The sequence below is a fragment of the Heloderma suspectum genome, chromosome 1 (genome assembly GCF_057233095.1).
Source record: "Heloderma suspectum isolate Gila_16-S chromosome 1, 16-S_ref, whole genome shotgun sequence".
In the NCBI taxonomy this organism is placed as follows: domain Eukaryota; kingdom Metazoa; phylum Chordata; class Lepidosauria; order Squamata; family Helodermatidae; genus Heloderma; species Heloderma suspectum.
In genome coordinates, this window is record NC_139458.1 from 34090227 (window position 1) to 34114868 (window position 24642).

At 43.2% G+C, this 24642-nt stretch overlaps 1 protein-coding gene across 2 annotated transcripts in view; it reads left to right on the forward strand.

The window, feature by feature from the left end:
- The window catches only part of ITPK1 (inositol-tetrakisphosphate 1-kinase), a 183598-nt gene that overhangs the window by 144834 nt on the left and 14122 nt on the right, over window positions 1-24642 (forward strand). For both annotated transcript variants that reach the window (XM_084840337.1, XM_084840345.1), the window contains 2 exons: window positions 22116-22214; window positions 24586-24626. In XM_084840337.1, the coding sequence (XP_084696463.1) occupies window positions 22116-22214; window positions 24586-24626 (140 nt within the window). The remainder of the gene's footprint in view (window positions 1-22115; window positions 22215-24585; window positions 24627-24642) is intronic.

Here is a 24642-nt window from a genome sequence, read left to right on the forward strand (position 1 = left end):
TGTCACCTTGGAGAATCCCCCAACAGCCAGCATTAGCTTTTTGGGGAGCATGGGGTCTACCGTGGAAGAGCGGACAAGGCCCTGGTGTACCTGTGGAGCAGTTAGCATGTCCCTTTAGATCTTGGCATGGTTCAGATCAGAGTGCCAGTTATACCTGGTGAGGTGGTTGGCCTATCCAGCTGAGTACAGTCTGCTCATACTGACAGCAACTCTCCAAGGTCTCAGACAGACAGAGGCCTTTCCTAACTTCCTTTCCTGATTAAAGGCAGCCGCCAGCGTGATCACATCACTCCGGTGCTGAAGGAGTTGCACTGGCTACCAGTTGTTTTCCGGGCCATATTCAAGGTGATGGTTTTGACCTTTAAAACCCTATACAGTTCCAGCCCAGCCTATCTCAAGGAGCGCCTCCAGCAACACCAGACAGGCCGCTCAACAAGATCAGCCTCAGATGGCCTTCTCTCTGTCCCATCAGCCAGGACAGCTAGGCTGGTGAGGATGAGGGAGAGGGCCTTCTTTGTGGTGGCCCCCACTCTGTGGAACTCCCTCCCTAGGGAACTCCGCCATGACCTTCCCTTTAATGAGCTTAAGCCACACATTGAAAACTTGGTTATTCAGGCAGGTATTTGGGGTGGGTTAGGGTATTTTTAAATAATGTTTAATGTGTACTGTGTACTCTTTTAAATTGTACTGTTGTACATTGCCCAGAGTGGCCGGGTGACCAGCCAGATGGGTGATTAAGAAATTTAATAAATAAAATAAATGAAATGAAATAACTCTGCTACCCAAGATAGTCTTTTCCGGTGGAGATGCCATGGATTGAACCTGGCACCTTCTACATGCAAAGCATGTGCTCTACTGCTAAGTTATTGTTCCCCCTCCCCAAACGTCTTTCTCCTCCATCATGAAGCTCACTGGGTGGCTTTTGGAAAGTTACTTTTCTCCTCACAAGTCTGTTGTGTGTGTCAAAATGAGATGCCTCAGTATATATGTCACACTCAATTCCTTCAAAGTTGAGTAGCCTATATGACAGATAAGTCCATACCTATATATTCTGAAGACAGGCACTAATAGTCAAGAAGAAAGGAGCTGTTATCTCTGGCTGTTAACATTGCATGTATTTTGCAAAGTATTGGTGGCATTTTGTTAGAATGCACGTATCTATTCTAACTTATGACGTCACGACGTAAAGTTTTGGCCCACCTATTTGGGGGTCGTGTTAAATCTTCTCCAGCAAGTATGCTGAACATTGCATTTTTAACTAGTGGCACATATATGTATTCTTTTTCCTAGAAGAGTTCCTGTGCGATTCACAGCTGTACAATATGGAGAGATTTGTCAAGAGCAGCTTTTCCCATCACTGTGGCAAGAAAACGGACAGCAAAAGCTGAAGTTGTTGAATTCTTTCCTGTCGTTCATGCTGTTCAAGCCATAGGAGCAGGCTTCAACAAATATGTTTGCCATGGCGAGTGTGATAAGTGGCCAGCTTTCCTCTCAACTTCGAAATGCAGATGTGGGTGGGATCATCTCAGCCAGGGGTGGGCAGAAAGTTGATCTCTAGATGTTTTGGACTTCAGATCTTAGCATTTCTGACCACTGGCCATGCTGACAGGGGATTCTGAGAATTGAAGTTCAAGACATCTGGAGATCTACCTTCTGCCCACTCCTGGTTTAAGCAGTTGCGCATCAGTTTCTGCCACCTCTCCAACTCCAACTTTGGGAGGAAGGCTGGCAGTTGTAAGTTTGGCAACTGTGTGCCTACTGTTCCTGAAGAGCATTGGTCCTGCATGGCCAAACTGGCAACCCCCTCCCCAGCTTTTCCAGAGCAGGAAAGGCAGTTTGGGGACCTTTGGCCGCCACTGTCTGAAGGTGCTGTGTGTACATTTGGACCTCGGCACCCAACTGCATGCACACCCTGCCCGGTCCTTCTCTGATGAAAGAGTGAGGCGGAAGGCTTGGGCACTGTTGCCCGAAGGTGCTCCATGTACTTTGGGAGGTGGTGCCCGAAGTGCATGCTCTCCCCACTTTCCCTCAGGAAACACTGGGACAGGATGGAGGGCTGATGACTACCAATTTTAGCTTGGCTAGAAAGGCCAGCCAAAAATGGCTAACCCTTACAGAGAAGGTTCTTCCAGGAAAGATGTTGTTGAACCCTCTTCTTTTATCAGACTCCTGTTGTTCACTCCCGGTGAGAGTTTCTCCTCGCAATGCCTGAAGACATTTTTGCGTCTGGATTGAAAAGGCAAAAATGAAACCCCATGTTCTGGACCAGAGTTGCTCTTCTTTTTAATGGCACAGAAGCCCCTCAACATGTTATATGCAAGGGGGACTCCATGTGACCAAGGTGTAGTGGGTTTGTTGTGTTGCTGGTTCTGCCCTCAAGCTCAGCTGCCTCCCCTGCCCCCTGATGTCCACATGTTAGGTGTGGATGATTGCAGAGGAAAAGCTTTCATGCTTGAGTTTTCCTGGGAGCTGGACATTCATAGAGCTCTACAAGTACAGGCTTTCCCCTTGTAAACACTTACACCTAACACATGGATTCAAGGGCTTGGAGTGTGACCTCACTGCCCCTTGATCGTGTGAAGCCTCCTTTTTATGATATATATGTGAACAGGATTAAAAAGAAGCAGGGAAATGGCACCCCTCTGGATCTGCTGTCTATATTGCTTCATGGTAAGGTTGACCCTGCCAAGTCACGCTTTGGGAAATGGTATTATGTTGGTGTTTTCCCTTCTTTTTCTTTTACTGTAATTATTTAGCTGCAAGGAAAAATGTCATTTTGCATCTTTAACACTTCTTGAAGCAGATTCTGGGATTGGGGGAGTTTATTGCAAGGCAGGTAACATGATTTATTAATGTTTCTAAATTGAGAATCCCCTCATCTTTTTGCAAGCTTTATGGGGCTCAATCTTTACTGGCTCTAGTGACCAAGAAAGGTCATGTCTGTTTCCAAAGCAAAACTGGTTTGTTTTTAGATTTGCTACTTATTCTGATTTATTTACTGACTCCAAAAGTTTCCATAGGCACAACTCTAGTAGATGGCTGACTAGATAATGTCAAGGCGGTTGTTTTCTGTAAATTTATGCCTTTTTATTTCTACCCCTTTCTCGTTTCCCTTCCTCCCACGGGTTCTCCCTATGCCTGTTTATAACACAGAACCAAAAAGCACTCCTTTTACCATTGTTTTTTCACTATGATGTTTCATTTGATCCAGAAATAATACATGGGAAATGGAAAATAGGAGTTGATAAAGGGTTTGATTTCTTAAGTTGTCAACGTGGGGCCATTTTGTTATGTTACATTTATATTTATTACCTTTTAGTGGCTGTGCGGACTTCGAAGAACGGCATGCTCTATTTTTTCAGTTCTTCCCCAAGATAAAAAATGACAGACTACCCATCACCACCAATATCTGAGCTACTTCGAACCCATTTTGATTCACTGTGTCTCTTTGATTTTGCATGATGCTATAAGTGCATAAGCTGGATTTTCAAAGACACCAGCTATGGTTCAGTTTGAAGCAAGAAATACATGTTTTCAGCCTTCCCAAATTTAGCAAAGACAAATCAGCTCTACTCAAGAGCACAGTGCTAGGCAGACAAATGGTGGAGGAAAAGACAGCAGCAGATCCACATGGGCTCATCGTGTGCTTTAAGATAGGAGTTACAGAAACCAAAACAAAAAAAATAGAATCATTGCAAAATGTAGGGCTCCAAATACCATCAATCACTATAAGTTGAGAGACACACTCAGCTACTTGTATTCATTCATTCATTCATTACATTAACCTGGTGCCGGAAAGATGACAAAGTTGGCACCAGGCGGACCTGTATTATGCTACTTGAGAGGACGGGAACAGGTTTTAGGCCCATAATTGGGCCATATCAAGATCCACAACCAGACAGTTCCAGGCCTGGGATTGTATCCAGCATTGTCATTCCACTGACAGCAGAACTGAGGTGGTGGGATTCCCCCACACGACACACACAAATCTGCTCCAAGGGGCTGGGAAACTATCCAGAACAGATGTTTAGGTGGTATGGTGTGGGCTGCAGGGAGAAGGAGAGAGGGAGATAGTCCATTGTGCTAGCTAGTGGGACATCCACTAGCATGACATTGGATTTAGTCAATGCTTTCCAAGCAAATGCTCCTATTTCGATTGCCATACACAGTTGAGAACTTTGGTCATAGAAGAATGTAACCTGTGGAAAAGCTCTGCCCCAAATTTAGCATCAGCAACATCATTCTAACGATGAAAGCAACTTGGTGACAGCCAGGACTCAGTGCTACTTGGTTGAGGCTACTGCAGACACTGGCTGAGTGCACTTAGCTCCTGCTTGTTCCTCTCATGGAGAAAGTGAAGGACATGTGAAGCTAGCTCCCCAAAGCCAAAGCACCGAGTTTAGAAGAGGTCCAGCTGATGCTTTGGCTGGAGACCGGATGATGTCAGGGGGCTGGGCTGACATCACTGGTGGGCCCCACCTCCAACATCATCCAGCTAGTGGGGAGGGCATGGGAACAATCTGCCCCCCCAAGGGAATAACGTTCCCCACCCCTAAATGATGATACATTATTATCAGCTTCACATGTTCTGGAGCTATGATCTGGCATTGAGAACTTGTTCTGGGATGACTGGCTCAAACCGAGGCCTTAGGTTTCCTCCTTGTTTTAAATTAAATAAACTTTGGTGGTTGAATCAAGATAGCTTAAAAAAAAAAAAGCATAGATTTTTTTTTTAAGTTCTTGTCATGTTTAAAGGGCCTTCAGTAGAGAAACTTGTCCATCAAAAGAAGATTTTAGGAAATCTTGGCAGATTTGCATATTCAATGGGATAAACAGCCGCATTGTAGGGAAGAATAAACAGTCTTTTGAGCCTAGATTTGGGGGGATGTAAGAAGGGAACAAAAGCAGTTACTCATTCAATGGATTCCCCCCCCCCAACTTCTCCAGTTTGTTGGCAGTTCCTCTCATTTTCTATACATAAAGTCAAAACTCTTAATCATATTCTTGTTCAGCAGAAATGCACAGCCCAAGCAGACAAGAAACAAGAAAGAGAGATCTTTTCAAATTGAAACTGCATTGATACATTTAAAAAAATTGTAAGCATGTTGACAAGCTGACAGGCACATTTGCAGTGAATTCATTATTCATGGAGCCTGAAGGAACAGGTGCTGGGGACAGGATGTTCTTTCAGCCACAACAAAACAATTGCCTGGGAATAAATGCATCCTATTACATAGGATTGGGAGCAGCAAGAAGGGGAGAATGGATTACTCTTTTATGCTCCCAAAGCATATGGATTAGGATTGTCACCTGATTAAAGCCCATGTACTAAATGAGCTAAAATTTATTTAATCGATTAAATCTGCATACATTTGCATATGAATAAATAATTCTGAAGGTAAAAAGCATTACATTTTTGTCTTGAGAGAGCCTGCACATGCAGAGTGGCTGCAGCTCAGTGGCAGAGTGCATGCGTTGTATGCAGGAGGTCCCAAATTCAATCCCTGCCATCTCCAGTTAGACAGGTCAAGTAGCGGGTGATGGGAAACACCTCTGCTTGAGACCCTAGAAAGCTACTGCCAGTCATAGCAGCCAATATTGGGCTAAATGGACAAATAATATAACCTGATATACGACAGCTTCCTATAATCCATGTTGCAGCAGGACCCATTTTAGAAGAGGCATTCCCTCCTATGTATTTCAAAGAAAGAATGCCTTTTCTTTGATGACTGCCATCTGCAGCTTTTTGTAAGTACTTATATTAGCAAGAGTTAATTTTCAAAATAACATCTGCCTGATCAGTTCTTTGTAATTGACTGAAAGACGTTGGATGGATTTAATCTAACCAGTTGATCAAGTCAATGTTGCATCCCTGATATTGATCAGTTTTCTGATGTTGGAAGGGTGTCATGTGAATTACATTCATGTAATGGAAAAAGCGGCTCCTTAAAAGAATGTTCTCATATGCGCTCCTGAATCAGTGGCTTTCTAAAGCTCTCACAATGATAATAACAGGTCTGGAAGGTTCTTCACTGAGGGCCAGAGTACACATTACCTTTTCTGCATAGTTCTGGCCTTGAGTGCAGGTTGTTGTCATTTTACAAACTGCCAGTACAGCGAGGCTGATCCAGCTCAGGACCTCAGTGTGGAGGGTACAGGGGGCTTTAACCTTCTCCCACCCCCGGCTGCAGTCCTTTTCTTGCAGTGCAAATTGCTAGTGCAGGGCCCCTGATTGGGATCGGGACCACAGTGCGGGATAAAGGACTAAAGCTCTCTCTCTCTCTCTCTCTCTCTCTCTCTCTCTCACACACACACACACACACACACACACACACACAGATTTCAGTCTGAATCCGGAATGGGCACGCTAGCAGTTTGTAAAACAAACAAACCAAAAATTGCCTTGAGTGTCAGAACCACACAGAAAAGGCGACATGCACTGCAGCCCTGAGAAGTGCTGTTCCCTGCAGTTCACAGATTTCAGACCATTCCTGACAGGCCTTTCCACTTCAGACTACCAGTGGCGGCTCACATGAGTGAAAGCCCCTTGAGAGAGAGAAAGATAGAAAAGTCAGGGAGAAGGCTTCTAGCTTCGCCTTCTTCCATAGCAAGGTATTTTCTCTATGTTGACAGATTTATTTGTTTTGTATTGAGGAGCATTCAGTCATATGAGTCTTAATTTTCAGTGTGAAGTGGAACAGCCCAGTCATAAATGTATAACCTCAGCGAGAATTAGGCCCTTAGGGTTATTGCTTCATTTACTGTGTTTCTTGTTCTGCAAAATCAACACAGCAGTGTAAAGGTTTAAACCCAGCTGTCAGCACCAAACTTCTATTATATAATTCACAACTTGAAAAAATCCTTTCCTCGGTTTCAGTGCTGTGTTATAGCATGGCACCTACTGATCTATTAGATTTATTTATTAAGGTGCAATTCTATGTATGTTTAGACAGAAAAAGTCCCACAACTTCCATCATTCCCCAGCCAGCATGGCTGGGTGGGGAATGCTGGGAGTTGTAGGACTTTTTTCTGTCTAAGCATGCATAGGATTGCACCCTTAATTAATTCAAGTATTTTTATGCCACCCCTCAGCCCAACAAAGGCTCCAAGAATGGTTTTGTTGTTGTTCAGTCGTTCAGTCGTGTCTGACTCTTCGTGACCCCATGCACCATAGCACGCCAGGCCTTCCTGTCCTGCGCTCTCTCCCGGAGCGTGCTCAAGTTCATATTCATTGCATCGGTGATGCTATCTAGCCATCTCATCCTCTGCCGTCCCCTTCTCCTTTCGCCTTCAGTCTTTCCCAGCATCAGGGTCTTTTCCAGAGAATTTTCTCTTCGCATTAGGTGGCCAAAATATTTGAGCTTCTGCTTCAGGATCTGTCCTTCCAATGAGCAGTCAGGGTTGATTTCCTTTAGGATGGACTGATTTGACCTCCTTGCAGTCCAGGGGACTCGTAAGAGTCTTCTCCAGCACCACAGTTTGAAGGCATCCGTTCTTCGGCGCTCAGCCTTCCTGATAGTCCAGCTCTCACAGCCATACATTACTACTGGGAAAACCATAGCTTTGATTAGACGGACCTTTGTCGGCAAGGTGATGTCTCTGCTTCTTACTATGCTGTCTAGGTTTGCCATAGCTTTACTCCCAAGGAGCAAGCGTCTTTTAATTTCATGGCTACAGTCACCATCTGCGGTGATCTTGGAGCCCAAGAAAGTAAAATCTGTCACTGCTTCCATTTCTTCCCCTTCTATATGCCAGGAAGTGATAGGGCCAGATGCCATGATCTCCGTTTTTTTAATGTTGAGTTTCAAACCAGCTTTTGCACTCTCCTCTTTCACCCTCAACAAGAGGCTCTTTAGATCCTCTTCGCTTTCTGCCATTAGGGTGGTATCGTCTGCATATCGGAGGTTGTTGATAATTCTCCCAGCAATCTTAATTCCGACCTGTGATTCATCCAACCCGGCGTTTCTCATGATGTACTCTGCATATAAGTTAAATAAGCAGGGTGACAATATGCAGCCTTGTCGTACTCCTTTCCCAGTTTTGAACCACTCAGTTGTTCCATGTCTGGTTCTTACTGTTGCTTCTTGACCCTTGTACAGGTTTCTCAGGAGACAGGTAAGGTGGTCTGGTACTCCCATCACTTTAAGAATTTGCCAGAGTTTGTTGTGATCCACACAATCAAAGGCTTTAGTTTAGTCAATGAAGCAGAAGTAGATGTTTTTCTGGAATTCTCTTGCTTTCTCCATGATGCAGCGAATGTTGGCGATTTGATCTCTAGTTCCTCTGCCTCTTCGAAACCCATCTTGTACTTCCGGTAGTTCTCGGTTCGCATACTGCTGAAGCCTAGCTTGTAGGATTTTGAGCATCACCTTGCTGGCATGTGAAATGAGCGTAATTGTGCTGTAGTTTGAACACTCTTTGGCGTTGCCCTTCTTTGGAATTGGAATGTAAACCGACCTTTTCCAGTCTTGCAGCCATTGTTGAGTGTTCCAAATTTGTTGGCATATTGAATGCAGCACTTTAACAGCATCATCTTTTAGGATTTTAAATAGATCAGCTGGAACACTGTCATCTCCGCTAGCTTTATTGTTACTAATGCTTCCTAAGGCCCACTTGACTTCACTCTCGAGGATGTCCGGCTCAAGTTCAGTGACCGCACTATCATGGCTATCAGGGACATTAAGATCTTTCCTGTATAGTTCTTCTGTATATTCTTGCCACCTCTTCTTAATCTCATCTGCATCTGTTAGGTCCCTGCCTTCTTTGTCCTTTATCATGCCCGTCTTTGCACAAAACGTTCCCTTGAGATCTCGGATTTTCTTGAAGAGATCTCTAGTCTTTCCCATTCTGTTGTTTTCCTCGATTTCTTTGCATTGTTCATTTCAGAAGGCCTTCTTGTCTCTCCTTGCTATTCTCTGGAACTCTGCATTCAGTTGGATATATCTTCCCCTTTCTCCCTTGCTTTTCGCTTCCCTTCTTTCCTCAGCTACTTGTAAAGCCTCATCAGACAGCCACTTGGCTTTCTTGCATTTCTGTTTCTTTGGGATGGATTTCATTGCTGCCTCCTGAACAGTGTTACGGACCTCCGTCCATAGTTCCTCAGGCACTCTGTCTATCAGGTCTAATCCCTGAAATCTATTCCTCACCTCCACTGTATATTCATAAGGGATATGATTGAGGTCATACCTGAATGGTTTAGTTGTTTTCCCTACGTTCTTCAATTTCAGCCGAAATTTTGCAAGAAGCAGCTCATGATCTGAGCCACAGTCAGCTCCAGGTCTTGTTTTGACTGACTGTATAGAGCCTCTCCATCTTTGGCTGCAAAGGACATAATCACTCTGATTTCGATATTGACCATCTGGTGATGTCCATGTGTAGAGTCGCCTCTTGTGCTGTTGGAAAAGAGTGTTTGCTATGATCAGCGTGTTCTCTTGGCAAAACTCTATTTGCTTTTGTCCTGCTTCATTTTGTACACCAAGGCCATGCCTGCCTGTTATCCCAGTGATTTCTTGACTTCCTACTTTAGCATTCCAATCCCCTATGATGAAGAGGACATCTTTTTTTGGTGTTAGTTCTAGAAGGTGTTGTAGGTCTTCATAGAACCGATCAACCTCAGCTTCTTCGGCATCAGTGGTTGGGGCATAGACTTGAATTACTGTGATGTTGAATGGTTTGCCTTGGATTCGTACTGAGATCATTCTATCATTTTTAAGATTGTACCCCAGTACTGCTTTTCCCACCCTTTTATTGACTATGAGTGCTACTCCATTTCTTCTAAGGGATTCTTGCCCACAATAGTAGATATGATGGTGACCTGAATTAAATTCGCCCATGCCTGATTCCCAAGATGTCCATGTTCAATCTTGCCATCTCATGTTTGACCACCTCCAGCTTACCTTGATTCATTGATCTGACATTCCAGGTTCCTAAACAATATTGTTCTTTACAGCATCGGATTTTCTTTTCACCACCAGACACATCCACAGCTGAGTGTCCTTTCAGGTTTGGCCCAGCCGCTTCACTCTTTCTGGCGCTACTTGGAAATACCCTCTGCTCTTCCCCAGTAGCATATTGGACACCTTCCGACCTGAGGGGCTCATCTTCCGGCGTCATCTCTTTTAGCCTTGTGATACGTTCCATGGGATTTTCTTGGCAAGAATACTGGAGTGGGTTGTCATTTCCTTGTCCAGTGGACCACATTTTGTCAGAACTCTCTGCCATGACCTGTCCGTCTTGGGTGGCCCTGCACGGCATAGCTTATGGCTTCACTGAGTTATGCAAGCCCCTTCGCCACAACAAGGCAGTGATCCGTGAAGGGGAAGAGTGGCTGACCATCAGTAAAAGACAGTCCCTGCCTGCATGCTTACAATCTAAAAAGACATGACACACAAGGTAAAGGAGGATGGGGAGGGAAAAGGAAAAAAACAGATTTTCAGCGGGGCTGGTGGAAAATGCTAAAGATACAATGCTGAAGATATTAGTTTGACTCCCCTACCCTACACCCTGTAAATTCAGGCTCGTTTCTGATAGTAAAGAATTATACGGAAACAGTTATGCTAACATGCCTAGAAATTTAGGCAAGGCCCCCATTTTGGTAATGTTGCGATATCTTCAGTTCTGTCTTGCCGAACATTTTTTAAGCTAAATTTCAGCCTGTAAAGAGTTGAAAAAACAAATAAAATGAAGTCTAGAGAGGGATATTAAATAACTCAGAAAGAGAGGAAATAGATTGTCTAATAAATCAAATCCTATTTTATACAAGCCATGCTGGGCCATGCTGAGAAGTGTCTAGATTGTTGAATTTAGCTGTGTTTCTTCTCTGAAAAGCAGCCAGAATGTCAGTTCTCTCTCTCTCTCTCTCCCTCTCTCTCTCTCTGTCTGATTTACCTTATATTGCAGTTCAGATTCTCTTGTTAGGCTAGCATAAATCCAGATGAATTAAACTGTCATGCGCCAAATTCCAGGTTAACTGCTATGCAGTTTGGTGTAGAAGGTTAGGTCTGTTACTACACAGTGAGTTTTTATTTAACCCTTAGGTGGCTTCTAAACGTACAAGTATCAAACTAAAATTGCATACATAGGGCTTCCCATAACCATGCAGCAGAGGAGTGGCTTTTGTGGTATAACACAAAGCTGTTCCGTGTTACTTTTCTGTATGCCCATCATTTACATCAAAGACTGCAAAGTTAATACAATCATGGTTGATGCCTGTGGTTGGTGTAACTGTTGCATTGGCCACCTGACAGGAACCAGTGCTGCCATCTTAGTTCTTACCTGGAGCAGGGCCCAGTCAGGTTGGAGATGACCTTGCTGTTCCAAGCCCTGTCAGTGAAGAGTGATACCCAGACTCCTTTGTGATGGCACAGGAACTTGAAACATTCATTCATACCTAAGGTGTCCAAAGGCCCCTACAAATCTAGTGCCAAGTCTGCCCGGGATGTATATGTGTAGCACACTTTAAATATACTAATTTGTGAGACCCAGATATTATCTATTTATTTAAATACTGGATGAAGTAGCAGTTATGGGAACTCTGGGGGAAAGTGATCATGTTATACTTGAGTTCTCGGTTTTTTGTGAACCACCCAGAGAGCTTTGGCTATTGGGCGGTATAGAAATGAAATTAAATGAAATAAACAAACAAACAAACACATACTCTGGATTTTAGGAAAGCCAATTTTAATAAACTCAGAACAGTGATAAGTAAGGTCCCATGGCAAGTGGCTGTAATGAGAAAAGGAGTCCAAGATGGGTGGGAATTTTTTAAAAAGGAAATTCGAAAGGCACAATTACAGACAATTCCAACAAGAAAAAAAAGTGGAAGGCAACAGAAAAAGCCAATGTGGTTTCACAAAAAGCTTAGAGATGACCTGAAAACAAAAAAGGGCACATATAGGAAGTGGAAGGAAGGCCAAGCTACAAAGGAAGAGTACAGGCAGGTAGCACAGAATTTGCAGGGATGGCGTCAGGAAGGCTAAAGCTGAGAACGAGCTGAGGTTAGCGAGGGATGCTAAAAACAACAAAAAGCCTTTCTTCAGATACGTGCATAGTAAAAGACAGAGGAAAGAGTTGGTGGTTCAACTATTAAATACGGATGGCAAAATGATAACTGATGACAAAGAAAAGGCAGACGTGCTCAGTTCCTACTTTGGCTCAGTCCTCTCCCGAAAGAGGGTCTATGACCCCCCTGGCAAAGGCGAAGTACAGGCTGAAGGGGCAGGATTGCAGATTGAGATTGATAGGCATATGGTCAAGGAACACTTAATTACTTTGAATGAGTTCAAATCTCCAGGGCCATATGAACTGCATCCTAGAGTAATAAAGGAACTGGCAGAAGAACTCTCAGAACTACTGTCTATTCTCTTTGAGAAATCATGGAGGACGGGTGAAGTGCCAGATGATTGGAGGAGGGCTAATGTTATCTCTATCTTCAAAATGGGCAAGAAGAAGGAACCTGGGAACTATAGACCAGTCAGTCTGACATCAATCCCTGGGGAAATTCTGGAGCAGATTATAAAACGATCTGTATGTAAGCACCTTGAAAACAATGCAATGATTACTCGAAGCCAACATGGATTTATCAAGAACAAATCCTTCCAGACGAATGTGATCTCATTTTTTGATCAGGTCACCTCACTTGTGGACTGTGGGAATGCTGTAGACATAATATATCTCAACTTCAGCAAAGCTTTCTACAATGTGCCCCATGATATCCTGATGAGCAAACTAGCTCAAAGTGGGCTAGATGAAACCACCATCAGGTGGATCCACAGTTGGCTCCAGAATCGGACTCAAAGAGTGCTTATCAATGGGGGCTTCTCAAACTGGGGAGAGGTAGTGAGCGGGGTACTGCAGGGCTCAGTCCTGGGCCCAGTGCTCTTCAACATTTTTATTAATGACGTGGATGAGTAGGTGCAGGGAATGCTTATCACATTTGAAAATGACACAAAATTGGGCAGGATAGCTAATACCTTGGAAGACAGAAACAAAATTCAAAGTGATCTTGGTAGACTGGAGCACTAGGCAGAAAAGAACGGAATGACATTTAATAGGGATAAATGCCAAGTTCTGCACCTAGGAAAAAGAAACCAAATGTACAGTTACAAGATGGGGGATACTTGGCTCAACAATACGACAAGGGAGAAGGATCTTGGAATTGTTGTAGATCACAAGCTGAAGATGAGCCAACAAAGTGATGTGGCTGCAAAAAAGGCAAATGCTCTTTTGGGCTGCATTAATAGAAGGATAGCTTCCAAATCCCATGAAGTACTGGTTCCCCTCTACTCGGCACTGGTTAGGCCTCACCTGGAGTACTGTGTCCAGTTCTGGGCACCACACTTGAAGAAGGATGCAGACAAACTGGAGAGGGTTCAGAGGAGGGCAACGAGGATGATCAGGGAACTGGAAACAAAGCCCTCTGAGGAGAGACTGAATGAACTGGGCATGTTTAGCCTTGAGAAGACAAGACTGAGGGGAGATATGATCGCGCTCTTCAAGTCCTTGAAAGGTTGTCACAGAGAGGAAGGCCAGGATCTCTTCTCCATCATCCCAGAGTGCAGGACACGGAAGAATGGGCTGAAGTGACAGGGAGCCAGATTCCGGCTGAACATTAGGAAAAACGTCCTGACTGTAAGAGCAATATGACAATGGAACCAATGACCTAGGGAGGTGGTGGGCTCTCCCACACTGGAGGCATTCAGGATGAAGCTGGACAGCCATCTGTCAGGGATGCTCTGACCTGGATTCCTGCATTGAGCAGGGGGTTGGACTCGATGGTCTTGTAGGCCCCTTCCAATCCTACTATTCTATGATTCTATTAAATAAATTGATTTAATGTATTTGAGAGGCTGTAGCTCAGTGGTAGAGCACCTGCTTTGTGTGGAGAAGGTCCCAGCTTCAGTCCCTGCTGATACTGCCACTTAAAAGTGGATCAGGAACTAAGTGCTGCACAAGACCTTTGCCTGAGACCCTGGAAAGCCATTGCTAATCAGAGTAGGCAGCACTGGTCTAGACAGACAAGCAGTCTGAACTAGTATGAAGCAGCTTCCTATGTTCCTACAATTTGACAGAAATGAATTCAGCATATACAGTGTGATTTCATAACCACCACGCTATGTCCCAGGCCCTTTGAACTTAGTGGCATCCCATTAAATAAAGGTATTGCTCCTAACAGACCAAGGATTTCAGTTACTCCAGAAGCTCTCCTTTATTTGTCTTCTGTGAACGTTTTCGGGGACAAACTGCTGATTAAGCCAGTCTTTGTCTCTTGCTGATGTGAATAATGTGAGGGCTTTGCATGTTGTGTGCCTTCAAAGGAAACCTCTCAGCTTGTAACAGGTATTGTACAGTCCCTTGAGCCCATTATCAGACCGAGGTGCCAGCTGAAAGGGCCTTGTTGTTAACATCCTCTCATGAAAGGGGTTGCTTGTTTCTCCTCCGCAGGAGTCAAGCTACTGCTCTTCCAGCCTGACCTTTTCCCACTGGGCTGCTCTGGTGGGAAACGCTGCTCTCCAAAGGCAAGATGTGTGTGCAAAACAGACATAAAAAGTACTCTCTCCCCAATGGGTAGTGTTGTAATTGCCACCAGCCAGTCCGAAAAGGAATTGGCTTAAGGGAATTAACATTAGTTTGACCATAACTGAAATGTTTCCAGTCTGTCCCAGGGAGAAGTCACCTACTGGGCTGATGGAAGACTTGGTGTTTAGCCTTTAAAGTTTTGGGGGTTTTAGCTGATGTGTATGTGTATGCTAGCTGCAGTACATGACCAGCAGCCCTAAGCTGCCAGGAAAATGTTTAATGTATTCTTGTTGCTGCTATACAATAGCAATGAGGCTTTGCCGTGTGTTTCTTTTTAGTAATGAGCCATTTTCCTAGTTTGTTTTTTTTTAAACTCACACAGCAGCTTTCATAATATAAATAACTACTATGCCTGGAATCCTTTCATCCTGTTTAGAGTGGCAAGCCATTCCCCCACCCACCAGGTCTATTTCTTAGCACAACCATTCCTAAATCATATTGGCCTCACCTTGTCTGTACCTCCACAGCTATGTGATTGTTACTGAACTCATTCATCATTCCTCAACTATTCCTGCCATCCCCTTCTTGTTAGCCTTACAGCACAATCCTGTGCATATTTAGACAGAAAAAAAGCCCTACAACTCCCAGCATTCCCCAGCCAGCCATGCTGTGGGACATTTTTTCTGACTAAATATGCATAGGTTTGTCCCCTTAATGTTAAATAAGAGTTGGTGTGGTGTGATGGAGGCCCAGGTTCAAATCCCCACTCCGCCACAAAGCTCTCTGAATTACCTTCAGCCAGTCTGTCTCAGGGTGCAGGGAGAACTATGCATGCCGCTCTGAGCTCCTTGGATAAATTCATTTGCTGGCAGTAGAGGATGTAGAGCCTGAAATGAAGAGGGTCCTCTTCTGTCCACTATATAAGGACAGAAGACCAGCTCTGAGCATATATTCTATGTCTGGATATTCCACAGACTTCATAGTGACTTCCATTCATGCAAGCCAATACTGCACACTCACATTCTGTGCTTGAAAATAGGAAGCTGTCTTATACCGAGTCAGAAGAAATGGTTCGTCCAGCCAGTATCGTCAAAGGCCCCTTCCAACCCTTTTCTCTTCTCTTCTCTTCTCTTCTCTTCTCTTCTCTTCTCTTCTCTTCTATTCTATTCTATTCTATTCTACTATTCAATTATAAACCATATTTAAGATTCACTTCAGTTTGTTGTGTTTTGACAAAATGATAAGCTGTAGTTAAATTAACTACGTGTTCCACAGCAACTTATGTACATAGTCAAACATCCAAGTAGGGTTAGATACCATGTGTACAGAGCCTGAATACAAACACAGTCTACCCTTTTCTTAAGCTTGATTGGCAGTACATGTAAAATGGACAACAACAGTAGCACTTTATTTAACACATAACTAATTTAAAGAATTCTGCCACTTGAAAGGGGCGACTTTCCATTAGTTCACATCTGATTTGTTTGGAAAATAAGCTTGGTTTATTTTTTGAAACCAATTCAGAAGTCATCTGTCCTTCCCAGGCCCCTTAAATTAGACTTCTGTGGCACCTCAACTGTGGAAAGATGAAGAAGTGCTCTCTTCAACTGCTCTAGTGGCATGCAAGTAAGAACAGCCCTGGTGGCCCTTGGCAAATGTAGTTTCTCCAAACACTAGAGGAGAAACTACATTTCCCAAGAGCTTGTTTGTAAACTTCAGGAGGCAGCTGGCTAGCAATACAGCTGGAGGCGAATACTAGATTAAATGGGTGTTAGTCAGATTCAGGAGTACACTACTTAACGTTCTTCGGTTTTAGTGCTTTTCTCATTATTCTTGGTAGATCTCTGTTCTTCCTAACTGTCCTAGTCAATCCTTTCTTGTGGAGTTACTTCTACTTTTTTTTTTCTTGTAGCAATTATTAAAGATTCTCTCAGCATTCTATGTAACCTTGGACATAAATAATTTTTGCTTTTATGTATTTGAAATAAGTGCAGTACTTTCTACAAAACAATTAAGAGCGTGATCTTAATTGATTGGACAGGATCAATCATACATTGATTGTATGATTGGACAGGGGAAAAAATCCTACAAATCCCAGCATTCCCCAGCCAGCATGGCAGGCTGGGGAATGCTGGGACTTGTAGGAGTTATTTCTGTTTAAACATACATAGGATTGTGCCATAAATTACCTTATGCCTTCTAAAGGACTTATTTATTAAAGTAGTGCTAAATATGATTATTATTTATTATTAATATAAAAAAGAGGAAACAAAATTTTTCTTCCCATCTCCATTTCAGTCAAATAATTATCATCCTACTAATGCTGTATCGGAGCCAGTGTCACACTAATCACAAGGGAAAGTTTTTTGTGTTGTACCACAGTAATAATGATCTGTGCATATATGCGACCAAAGTGTGACAAAACCAGGAAAAGAATAATTGAAATGAATAAAACCAAAAAACAGAATAATTTGATCTTCCAGTTCTCATATGTTGACCGCATTTATTCTTCTGTTGGTTATCACCCATGGAAATCATTGCTTTACTGCAAAACAATGGTACTTACCTAGTGCCAGTATGCGGCTAAAATTGCTCAATACAGCCTTGTGTTCTGATGTGGCAGGGCGGGGGCTGGATAGATGGTTGTTTACTCAAGCCTTAGATTAGTGTGACATAACTGGGTCTCGCTCTGTTTGTTTCATGGCGGATGATATGGAACACTGAAATCTGCTGTCAAAAGCTTCCTTTTCTGTACTTCCCCTCTCATTTTCCAAAGTCAGTGGCTTTCCCTTTGAGCCTACAGGGCACAGAGAGATGGGCCTGTAGCCAGCCTAAATTTTCCCTGCTCCCTTAAATTTTTTTACAAACCAATAATTAAAAAACAGTTTACAATTTTTTCTTTAAAAGCCCTGCAAACCAGATGAACTGCCTCCCACCTTTTTTTTCCACCCACACCGCTGAACTCTTAGGCTGGCCACAGGCTTATGGACAGGGGAAGTGGGATTCTTTCATCAGTAAGCTGCAGATAAAGATGATGGTAACTGGTAAATACAGGCAGCCTTGTTTCTGCTTTTAAGTTGGCTACCACCATCTCAAAATTTGCAGTATATTTCAGTTAAATCTGACAAGGAGTCACGGTTGGGTGAAGAATACCATCATACAGTCTGCGACTAAACCCGTTTTCTTTCTTTCTTTCTTTTTAAGTGCTGGAGTTTAGGCCTGGCTAGAATCTGCTCTGTATGGCCCGAAATAGTGTCCTCTAATCTCAGACATGTAGGAGATGGTGACGTGCATGACTCAGTTTTGGATGGTGACTCAGTTTGGAGGAAAATGTGTTCTGCCCATGTTCATGGTTCTCTCCATATTGTATACAGCAGGGACTGGGAACCTCAGACCTGCAGGTCAAATCCAGCCCACCTGAGGTCCCAGTTTAGCCCTCCAGGGTTCCTCAAATGGCCACCCCCTTTCCCTCAATCAATAATCGTTCTAATACTAGAAGCCAGGGTCATCCCATGAAGCTGAATGGTGGGAGATTCAAGACAGGTAAAAGGAAGCACTCCTTCACAAAGCACATAATTAAACTATGGAATTCACTACTATAAGTTGTAGTGTTGACCACCAATTTGGGTGGCTTTAAAAGGGGATTAGACAAATTCATGGAGGATAAGGGTACAATCCTATGTATGTTTTAGACAGAAAAAAGTCCTCCACCTCCCAGCATGGTAGGGAATTGTAGGGTTTTTTCTGTCTAAACATGCATAGGATTGCACCCTTAAGCTATTAATGGCTACTAGACAGGATGGCTGTATGCTGCCTCCAGTATCAGAGGCAGTGTGCCTCTGTAGACCATTTGCTGGGTAACACAAGTGGGAGGATGCCAATGTACTCATGTCCTACTTGTGGGCTTCTCACAGGCAGCCTGGCTGGCCGCTATATAAACAGAATGCTGGGCTAGATAAGTTTTTGGTCTGATTCAGCATGGTTTTTATTATGCTCTTAAGTTTTAACCAAAGATTCAAAGTATAGAAATTCTGGGAAATTCATAATGCCTCTCCCTAAACGGACTTCTTTTCTCTCTCCTGTGCCTGTGATCACATTGTTCTTCTCCTTAAGTCATTATGCTAAATTCAGGTCATACTTCATTTCAGCTTCAAATTTTGGAGCTTTTCTTCTCCCTACTTCACCCCGATCCATTGTGTGCAAATGGGATACTGCCCTGTTGCCACCGAGTCGGGGCTTTCAGGAATATTGTGCAAAACAAAATGCAGTTGATGGCATACATTGGAACAGCATTGTGCAGACACTGGGGCTACATTCACACATAAGCAAACAACATGTATTACTGACCCAATGTTTATACCATTTTCTAAAGTATACATAAAGAAAAGGTCTCCCTGACCCAAATTATACCTGTGCTTGAGATCAATGAAAACTGGCAAGACCACTTCATGCACCCATTTGGTCAAGTGGTAGTGGTATAGTGTGAATGCTGAGAATGTGTGATGGTGTGATACATAAATAACAAGCCTTCCAAGTTTTTTCTCCCTTTGTATTTGCATGAGAGACCAATGGAGGGAACCAAGGTAGAACCATGAGACATCTCTCTGAATTTGCATGTCTGATGGCATACCGTCTCATGTATCTGGGTTACATGAGAGAAGTCCTCAGTCAAGTCCAAGTACAAATCCTCAGATTAATTCAACTTTCTTCTGGCAACACTTCCTTCTGTCAAATACTTGTAAATATCGTGGTACCATCACTTTCAAGTGCTGGTGCCTGTTTTATCATGACAGTGTGAAGGAAGCTTTGATGCCTGGGAAACTTTAATTTTGTTTTGGGTTTTTTTTTAGATCCAAGTCGACCTCAGAGCATCAGTTTGTCAGCATCTGGTTTTACAAGTTACTTGCTTTCATGTCTGTCATAAAATGCATTATAATAAAAGAATGGCCTAAGGTTCTGAACTCAAGAGCTGCACCTATCTGTACTCCATCCACCTCCAGCTCCCTTTCACATACTGGGCTAATTTAATTTATATTCACCAAGCCAGGGTTCTGGTTTGGATATAATTCTAAGCTGTGATTCAGTTTTACATGCATGAGTTCGCTCGCTCACTCCGCTTCGTCCTCCTCCGCTTCCCCTTTCCTCTTGAGTAGCTGCATGGAGACTGGAAGTGTCTGCTTCTGTTTTCAGTTAACTCTGGTTTAGTCTTATGTCCAAATCCCAAACTGGTTAATCCTAATGGTGGTTTACAAAAATAAGTCAGGATTATAAACCATGATTTGAAGTTGATTTGTTTCTCTAAGCCATAGTTAAAACTAATCACTGTTTGTCAGGGTTCAGACATAGCAAGTAACCACAGCTCATGTAAAATGAAAGCAAAGCTTCCAGGCTCCTCCTTCTGTCTGTGCCAGAGAGGTGAGGGGGAGTGCATGAGACCAAGGCTTATTCATGTAACTCTAAACCACAGTTTAGCATCATGTTCAAACAAGGTGGTTCTGATGGTACACTGGCAGTTGACAAGCTGTCTTAATTTGTGAGAACAGCATAATGTCAGAGCCGCAAACTCATGGCTCCATTTCCATGAAAAGAAAAATGCACTGAAGAGGACCCATGGTCTTGCAGAGTTCATGGCTCCTTAACATTCCATGCTTACACAAGTAGACAAGCCTATAAAACCAGTTTCTTGCACTTTGAAATTTAGTTTGCAAACAAAAGCAGGAATTAATAGTTAGGGTTGCCTATGTTTCTGTAGACTCCCATCATAAAGTACAGCTAAACTGTTTCAAAAGCAGCTGCCGCTAATCTAATTTCAGCCATAAATCGAGCTTTTGTCAGTTCCACTTGTCAAATGTCATGTTTTCCACTCAATGCCTTAAGGTTGTTTCTGACATTGCATTTTATTTTTCACATGTCTTGGCTTATCTAGAGCTCTTTGCTTGGCCGAAATTGGTAACGTAGTGTACCGGCTCTCAGATTCTGTGGTCTGGGTTATTAATTGATATGTGAGGGGCCAGGTGCGTGGAAAACCTTGCTTCTGAAGTGTCTTTGGGGGGGTCCTTTCCAACTTTGAATTCTGTTTCGTTTACTATTTATTTAGTACATTTATATACACGTTTCTGCCACTGTACTCCAAGCAGAATAAGATACAAAATAGCGGCTTGTGTTCTTAGACATGATGCAAAAGGGAAAAATTATAAGAGGAAGATAAGGCAATTCATATATCAAAATGCTCCACTGTAAAGCACTGTGTATGTTGGTGGGGCTGTAGTATTCAGGTAGGTAATGTTAAGAAGAAGGACAGTGGAAGAGTTAAGTGAAAAAGAGGGCAAGGAAACAGGCACCCATTGTGAGAAGTACTACTTTGTCATCTTCACCTTGCTGCACCACTTAGAATGGCACTTTCTTGCTTCTATTTCTGAAGACCTGGCACAACTCATGAGTGAGAGTCCTGTGTCTGTTCTGCGATATGGGAATAGTGATATATGTGCATTGGTTTATAGAGGAGTGCTCTGAATGGCAAGACTGTAGAAGTAACTCCACCTGTTTTGTAGGTCATCTCTTTCAGCTTGTTGTGTGTGCCGTCATTCTTCACATTTCTGTGTATTTTGTGACTCTCAAGAACTTCCACCTATCTTTCAAAAATAAAGCCAATCATAGAATCACAGAATAGTAGGGTTGGAAGGGGCCTACAACGCCATCGAGTCCAACCCCCTGCTCAATGCAGGAATCCAAGTCAGAGCATCCCTGACAGATGGCTGTCCAGCCTCGTCTTGAAGGCCTCCAGTGTGGGAGAGTCCACCACCTCCCTAGGGAATTGGTTCCATTGTCGTATTGTTGGCTCATATTCATTGTTGGCTCATATTCAGCTTGTGATCGACAACAATTCCAAGATCCTTCTCGCTTGTAGTGTTGTTGAGCCACGTATCCCCCATCTTGTAACTGTGCATTTGGTTTCATTCTCCTAGGTGCAGAACTTGGCATTTATCTCTTTTAAATGTCATTCTGTTGTTTCCTGCCCAGCGCTCCAGTCTATCCAGATCCCTTTGAATGTTGTTTCTGTCTTCCAAAGTATTAGCTATCCTGCCCAATTTGGTGTCATCTGCAAATTTGATCAGCATTCCCTGCACCTCCTCCTCCAAGTCATTAATCAAAATGTTGAAGAGCACTGGGCCCAGGAATGAGCCCTGCAGTACCCCACTCATTACCTCTCCCCCGTTTGAGAAGGTCCCGTTGATAAGCACTCTTTGAGCCCGATTCTGTAGCCAACTGTGGATCTGCCAGATAGTATAGTCCACCATCAAACAACTAGAAGAGTAGCTTCCATTGTGTTAGTCCTTTGTAGAAAAAATTAAAAAGCATCCTGTAGCACCTTGAAAACTAAAACATTTATTATGGTATAAGGTTTTGTAGACTAGATGCATGAAAGGCTTTCTTCAGTTGGCAGGTTTATATACACATTGATGTCAAGGAAAGGAGAGAGAATGTTGTAAACAGTGGGGTCAAATAGAAGCATGGGTTATGTAGAAAGCTAGTATTGGCCTGAACTGAAAAATACATACACGCTGCTTCAATCTGTTCTCTCTTTTCTTGTCTTTCAGATGAAAGGATATGTTCACCACCATTTATGGAGTTGACAAGTGCATATGGAGGAGACACCTTGCAGCAAATAGAGAAGAATGGAATTGCATTCCCATTCAGTATGTCAACAGACTTTACATTTCACCTAATAGGGAACTCTTGGAGAATTTCTCCTTAAAATACTCCTATTTTAGAAAAGAAAAGAAGAGTGAAAACCATACTTGACTCTCTCTCTCTCTCTCTCTCTCTCTGTGTGTGTGTGTGTGTGTGTGTGTGTATATATATATATATATATATATATGGTTTTAGAAGCATCCATGATGTAGTGTGGCAATTGATGGTAATTGTTCAAAATAACTATGATTGGCTAGTGAGGGCGCTTCATTGCGGAGGAAGAGGACTTGCACACCAGGTTATATATGGCTTGTTTCACATGCTGGACTTGTGAACGATTCAGAGAGAACAAATTCACATAAAATTCCTAAGTTAAATGTTTGAGTTCCTCCACCGCAGATCTGGGTTTTACTTGGGGAGGGGGGTCTTGGAGGTGGTATAACCCCCTCTCTATCACTAAAACATCATGCTGTTGCAACACTAAAAGTACATCATTCCTTGTAGTGACGGCAGAAGTTGGAGTCCCTAGATTAGAAGAGCAGACCAAAGGTTCACCTAGTCCAGTATCCTACTTGACAGAGAAGCCAATCAGATGCCTCCAGGAAACCCACAAGCAGGGCATGAAGGCTATAGCCTTCTTAGCAACTGGAATTCAGTGGCATGCTCCCTGTGAACATGTGTGTTCCATAGAGCTGTCATCAGTAATAGCCACTGGTAAACCCATGAATTTGTGTAATCTCCTTTAAAAGACCAGATTGGCTAGTGATCCGGAATGTGTGCAGTGCACACTAGATAGTATGTAGGAAAGACCTCTCTAATGCCGGCTCCAACTTTTTGTGGGCTGTTGGGCAAGACACCCTCAATGGGCCTCTTCCCTCAGTAAGTCTACCTCCTCACCACCATTGTCACCCGTTGCTATTGCTCCTCTTCTTCTTTCGTATCGCTTGCTTGACCGGCAGAGAGCCAGGGAGAAAGTAAGCAGTGGCATCTACAACTCCTCCTCCTTAACCACCACCATTGTCTGGGACATAACAAGAGGCAGGTGAACAAACAGGTTGTAATGGTGAAGAGGAGCAGCAATGCCTGAGGGCTCTTGTCAGTGGGCCCCTGTTAGGGCATGGGCCCTTGACAGGTGCCTGATCATGCCTACCCATGACACTGGCCCTGGCCCTCTCTGTGTATCGCAGTGTGGGGCACCATATGTTCTCCTGTCTTTTGCTGCTGACTCAGTCTGATCTGAGTTGTGTAGATTAATTTTCAGGGGTATTATGGAAAGCTCTTGTCTTGGATCCCTTCCCAGCCCTATGATTTACACCCACCTAGAACTAAATGGCAGATGATGATGATTTTTGGCACGTTGGCCACTGATTGTAGCCTGGTTTATTTAATTTATTTACTAGTCACCCCATAACACAAGTTCTCTGGAGGGCTCACAGAAGAGATATAACATTAAAATAGAATATAAAACAATACACATAGTCAAAACTAAATTTATTTCTAAGCAGAGAGGCTCAGATTATGAGAAATAAGTGATTTAAAAGGCCTGGAGGAATAAAAAGGTTGTCACCTGGTGCTGAAAAGATCATAAAGATGGTGCCAGGCAAACCTCTCTGGAAAGGCTGTTCCACAACCAGGGTGCTGCTACCAAAAAGGTCCTCTCCTAGTGGTTAACCAACTTCCTGGGGTCACTCAGAGCAGAGCGTCTGAAGAAGTTCTTAAAGTTTGGGAAGATACATAATGGGAGAAGGCGGTCTTTCAGGTAACCTGGTCCCAAGTCGCTTAGGGCTTTAAAGGTGAAAAACAAGCCGTTAAATTGAGCCCAGAAATGGACTAGGAGTCAGTGCAGCTAACAAAGCACAGATGTAATGTGGTCAAAGTTACCAGGCCAAGTGCATATTCTTGTGGCCCTATTCCAGTCCAACTGCAGTTTAGGAAACCTTTTTAAAGGCAGCGCCATGTACGACCACTGCAGTTGTCTAAACAGGAGGTTATTGGAGCATGGGCTCCTTGTGAGGAAGGATGGGATATAAATATAAATAAATGGCATATAAATATAATGGCATATAAATAGAGTGGCTGGATAGCCAGCCAGATGGGTGGCTAATAAATCTAATACATGAATAAAAATGAATGAATGAATATAAATGAATCCTGCCCTTGGGCCAAAAAGGGTTCCCCACCTTGTTTTAGAGGGAGCGAGACCCTATCTAGAACAGGTTGAACACCATTCACCCTGGTGGATTAATGACATTAATGGCATTAACCAAGTGGTTAATGAGCTGCATTAGAAACTGTTCATTAAGAATAGCAGCAAAATGTTTTGTGTATGCCCTGCTCCATTTACTTACAACTTGCATTTCTTTTTTGTTCATGTAGTTTGTAAGACAAGAGTGGCCCATGGAACCAACTCTCATGAGGTGAGTATCTGCATAG